The following is a 5,000-nucleotide window of genomic DNA, read 5'->3' on the forward strand; positions in this document are numbered from 1 at the left end:
ACTCACCTGGCATTTGGATTCAATAGCTGGTTCTTTTCTTTTATGAGTTTCCTGGCAAATTCAAAGTCTCCAGTTATCTCAGCAATGGCATCCTCTTCCTCCATGGTGGCAAAGGCATTCTGGATGACATCTCCTGCCACTTTCTCTGTAGGATGTGAAGTTGCTAGTTATTAAGTGAGCACTTTTTTATTATCATTATCATCATTTTCCTCTTACAATACTGGGTATGACTGAGAGTCCCTTTGTTTGCTGAGATCCTTCACATCCAAGCAGATCCACATACATTTATTCATATTACTTTATTGACATGAAGCTATCTATATTATTCATATGCTTGGATACGTATATCTACCCATCCACATTCATTTACAATCATTTAACAATATAAACTAGCATTCAGTTCAACTGATTATTGATTATTCATATAAACACAGGAGACTGGCTTCAATAAAATTCTCAAACTCCTATGTAGTCCTGCAAGGAGACTGCAAGAGTTAGTAAAATTTTCTGAACCCAGTAGAATGAGGAACTGAATCTTACAAACCCAGAGGAATGAGGAAACCAAATCTTCCGAACACTATGAAATGAGGAAACCAAATCTTCTGAACCAATGAAATGAGGAAACCAAATCTTCTGAACCAATGAAATGAGGAAACCAAATCTTCCGAACCCAGTGGAATAAGGAAACCAAAGCTCCCAAACCCAGTGGAATAAGGAAACCAAAGCTCCCAAACCCAGTGGAATGAGGAAAACAAAGCTTCCTTACCCAGAGGAATGAGGAAACCGCAGTACAAAATGGAGTTGGCCTTAATGTTGTTCAGGGGCACTGAGCCAGGTGGAAGTTCGTCGCCATCATCCGTGTAGACCATCTCTCCTTCTATATTGGCTGGCATGCAGAACAGAGCAGCGCTGTCCGTCACTACCCAGCTTGTCTGTGGGTGTATTTGAGGATTTAAGATTAGGGATAAATGCACATGTGCATTCATTCTCTCTCTCTCTCTCTCTCTCTCTCTCTCTCTCTCTCTCTCTCTCTCTCTCCTCTCTCTCCCCTCTCTCTCTCCTCCTCCTCTCTCTCACTCTCTCTCACTCTCTCTCTCCTCTCTCTCCTCTCTCTCTCTCTCTCCACTCTCTCTCTCACTCTCACTCTCACTCTCACTTTTGTATTCAAACAGTTACAGTTACACTTAATATTCAACTGCTTAGCCAGTAAACTAGTAAATATCTATATTTTTAAAGATAATGAAATAAAATAAGGAAGGAAACAAAATCAAATAAGTAAAGAACTAAAATCACATGAGTAAAGAATAGCCCCAAATGATTAAACTTAATACCCACCGCACTGTTTTCTTCCTCAATTTCTTCCTCAAGCCCACCAGCGGCATTCCACGCAGCCTGAAAGGTCTTGGGAATAGGTTTGGCATATGGAGTTTTCTTGGAAAATCTGGAAGAATATAATTTTTTTGAGGGGTTAAGATTATATATATATATATAATATATACATATATATATATATATATATATATATATATATATATATATATATATATATATATATATATATATATATATATATATATATATATAATATAATATATATATATATATATATATATATACTATATATATTATATTATGCTACTTCTGTACTGAAAATCTATGCCTATGTCAGGACTACTTTTAAAAAGTATATCTAACAGCTTTTAACAAAATAAATTGTGTACAACAATCAATATCAATCTCAATTTCTAAAACACACAAAAAAAAGGACTTTTGCCTAACCTGTCAAATCCAACACCTTCAAAGTCTAAGCCTGGGATGGTCTCAGGCCCAGCTGTTTCCGTCTCTTCAATTTTGTCATCCGGACCCATACCAGGAATGGCTCCTTGGGAGGTCAGGCTTGAGTTCAGAGGAATGTCATCTAGAGTGTGGGGAAATAGGGATTCATTAGAGTTATAAAAGCATATACCAATCAAGGAAGAGAGATTTATAAGAGCAGCAGTATCTATGATATCTGTATTATCACAATAATGCAAGCACACTGCAATACCACTCTACATCTCCACAAAATTATTTTACATCATCTAGTACTTCATGTGAAGAGGTATCCCACTTGAAAAGAGGAAACATCTCATCGAACGCACCAATATCCATGGAGTCGTCGGCCAGGACTCCAGCCGGTAATGTGTTTAGGTTGTACTTGTCTCTCATCTTGTCGCCCGGCCGGTTTCTCGTCCAAAACTTTGATGTGTGATCATTGGAGCCGGAGCAGAGTATATGACCGAGAGGATGCCAGGCCAGATCCCAGATGATGCCATCATGAGCAGACTCAATGGCACCCACTTCCTTGTCATTACTATTTTGTTGGGGGATATAAGGTTCCATATCAAAATTTAGAGAGTATTCAAAACAAAAAGTAAATCAGTCTATATTCCACTGCATGTTTAGAAAGACCATTTATCAAAGTCAGTAATAAAAATCATCATATCAAGACATTTGCAAACTTTTCTTTTATCAAACCTTAAGGACCCCAAGCCCAGCTAAAAAAAAGAGGGGCAAAAAGCATTTTTAAAAATTACTCACACCATTAGTGAGTCACCATACAAAGTCCCACCTCAATGCTAAGTTGGTCAAAAGAGCTCAAACATGAAAGTACCCATGTTCTTTCTACTTAGTTAAATTTGATAGAGAGAACTCATATATTATAATATTAATGATGAGAGTTAATGAGATGAGAGAATAAATAATGATATAAAATAGCTGATAAAAAATACTTCCCACATCTACCCATTAGATAATGAAACATACAAATAAAAATGACTGTAACAATTGTATAAAAAGTGTATATACTTCCCTATGGATGGGGGGTGGGAGTATTAATGACTTCGGTTGCATTATAATATATGAATTTCCTCCATCAGGCCAATAGGAAGTGTAAATACCAAGCCAGTGTGTACAATATAATGTACAGCCACATGATTTTACCACCTTGGTAATTACAGTGTACATGCCTTCCCTATATCTTTTCTGGTCATAAATGCCACAGGACTACCTCTCCATGTGCCCATGTAAGGTATGGTGTACCACATCATACATCCATTTTACTGGGGAAGTGGGGAGGAGGTTATCAATCAATTTTGACAACAAACACTCAGAGAGGAGCTGTAGAGTCTGGAGAAGTCACATACATGGGATATGCCTGCAGTTACCTAGCTCTCTTTTTACAAAGTTAACTGCCCCCCCCCCAGCTGGCAGCAATAGACCATGAGAAGGACAGGAAGATTCCCAAGACAGCTTCCAAAGAGACGATGATGGTTACACAACAAGAAGGCATTAGGAACAAAACAAGATAAGCAACTCTTTAAATGTATATTCTCAATTCAACAGACTCTTTAAATGTATATTTCTCAATTCAACAGAACTATTTGCTTTAAGCTGTTATTCCACAAATAACTGAGAAGCAATGCATGTGGTTTGGGTCTCTTTTGCCATTGTATAGCCATCATTTGATGTTGAAAATATATTTTGCATTAGGCAAAATTATGAAGATAACTTTACCCTTCTAAAACCAGGCTCTGCCCTCTGCCTTTGCAATTTGCTAAAATCTTTTCAGGTTTGGGGTCCTTAAACTTCATAGAATATAATATTTAACTGTGCAAGAACTCATACTCACCCAACATGCCAGAATAGGATAGAGCCATCAGACCCACCACTAGCAAACAGACCCTCATGGTGGGGATGCCATGCAATGCATGATGCCTCTTTTTTGTGACCTCTGAATACCTGCAAAAAAAAGGACAATTAAAGTATGGAAGAAAAAGAAGGTGGTTTAAAGACAAGACACCCCAATTTTAACAAAACAGCACATTACATATAAAACTCAAACATGCTAAGACAAGTCAATGAACCTACTGCTTACATTTAGCCCACACATTTACATCTAATACATAAAACACATCCACTCACCTGGAATTCTGTGGAAAGATTACGGATATCAAAAAGCTTGAGCAGATGATCTCTGGATGCTGAGCAGAGCCAGTTACCATTGGCATTCCACTTCAGATCCATGACTGTGCTTTTATGAGCATGTCTGAAAAAATGAAGAACAAATTATTCTAATTGAATTTTTACAGCACCATCTAAATCAAAGTAAAGAGTTTGAATTATCTAAAATATTACTTATATAACTTCCATTTAAAAGCTAAATCAAAAGTACACAATGAGGAAGGCCATTAATTCAAACTGCAAAAAGCAAACCTTTATTCCATATTTCCACAAAAAAGAAAAATGAAGAAAAAGAAGAAAATACAGATTGAATAACAAAAGGGACAGCGAATTACGTATATGAATATTGTGCACAAAATACTTGTGTATAATCATATATGTGCAAGTTTGTTTAAGTAAACTTCCTGCATGTATGTCTCACACTTACAGTTTCGCAAGGGGTTGACCAGAGCGAGGATCCCATAGTTTAATTGGCTGCTGATTGTCTTTGCTCCCCGATGCCAGCAAGCTCTTTGATGGGTGCCAGTCTACGCATTTGACATCAGCTCCGTGGCCTGTTTGGATGTGTAAGTACTTAGTGGAGACAGAAATAAAAAGGTGCAGATAATATATACTTACTGGATCTTCAAATGAATACAGTGCTTTGTAAAGATGCAAGATTAATTACAAGAATGTGACACACACACACACACACACACACACACACACACACACACACACATATATATATACAGATACATATGCATATCTGTGTATACATCTATATCTGTCTACCTACCTTTCTATTAATGTCTCTCTATCAATGCACATGTAATCTATCTCTTACTGTTGTGATTACACACTATCACATTTATGCTCACTTACATTCTCAAACACACACTCATATTCTATTTCTCTCTCTGTTAATCTTATTGTCATTCTTTTGCTCTTACTTCCATGCTCTCACTCACTAACTCACCTTCTCTCTCTCACACTCTTCAAAGCTTGTCCCCTCTTTC

The 5,000-nt window shown here is 37.1% G+C and overlaps 1 protein-coding gene across 1 annotated transcript in view; it reads right to left on the minus strand.

Annotated features, from left to right (window-relative positions):
• LOC119573851 (pre-mRNA 3' end processing protein WDR33-like) overlaps positions 1 to 5,000 on the minus strand; it is a 39,847-nt gene that overhangs the window by 1,312 nt on the left and 33,535 nt on the right. Inside the window, exons 6-13 of the mRNA XM_037920955.1 lie at positions 4,430 to 4,556; positions 3,964 to 4,087; positions 3,671 to 3,780; positions 2,142 to 2,353; positions 1,780 to 1,918; positions 1,336 to 1,441; positions 767 to 932; positions 7 to 145 (exon numbers count right to left, since the gene is read on the minus strand). Of these exons, the coding sequence (XP_037776883.1) occupies positions 7 to 145; positions 767 to 932; positions 1,336 to 1,441; positions 1,780 to 1,918; positions 2,142 to 2,353; positions 3,671 to 3,780; positions 3,964 to 4,087; positions 4,430 to 4,556 (1,123 nt within the window). The remainder of the gene's footprint in view (positions 1 to 6; positions 146 to 766; positions 933 to 1,335; positions 1,442 to 1,779; positions 1,919 to 2,141; positions 2,354 to 3,670; positions 3,781 to 3,963; positions 4,088 to 4,429; positions 4,557 to 5,000) is intronic.

The sequence above is a fragment of the Penaeus monodon genome, chromosome 6 (genome assembly GCF_015228065.2).
Source record: "Penaeus monodon isolate SGIC_2016 chromosome 6, NSTDA_Pmon_1, whole genome shotgun sequence".
NCBI classification, from domain to species: domain Eukaryota; kingdom Metazoa; phylum Arthropoda; class Malacostraca; order Decapoda; family Penaeidae; genus Penaeus; species Penaeus monodon.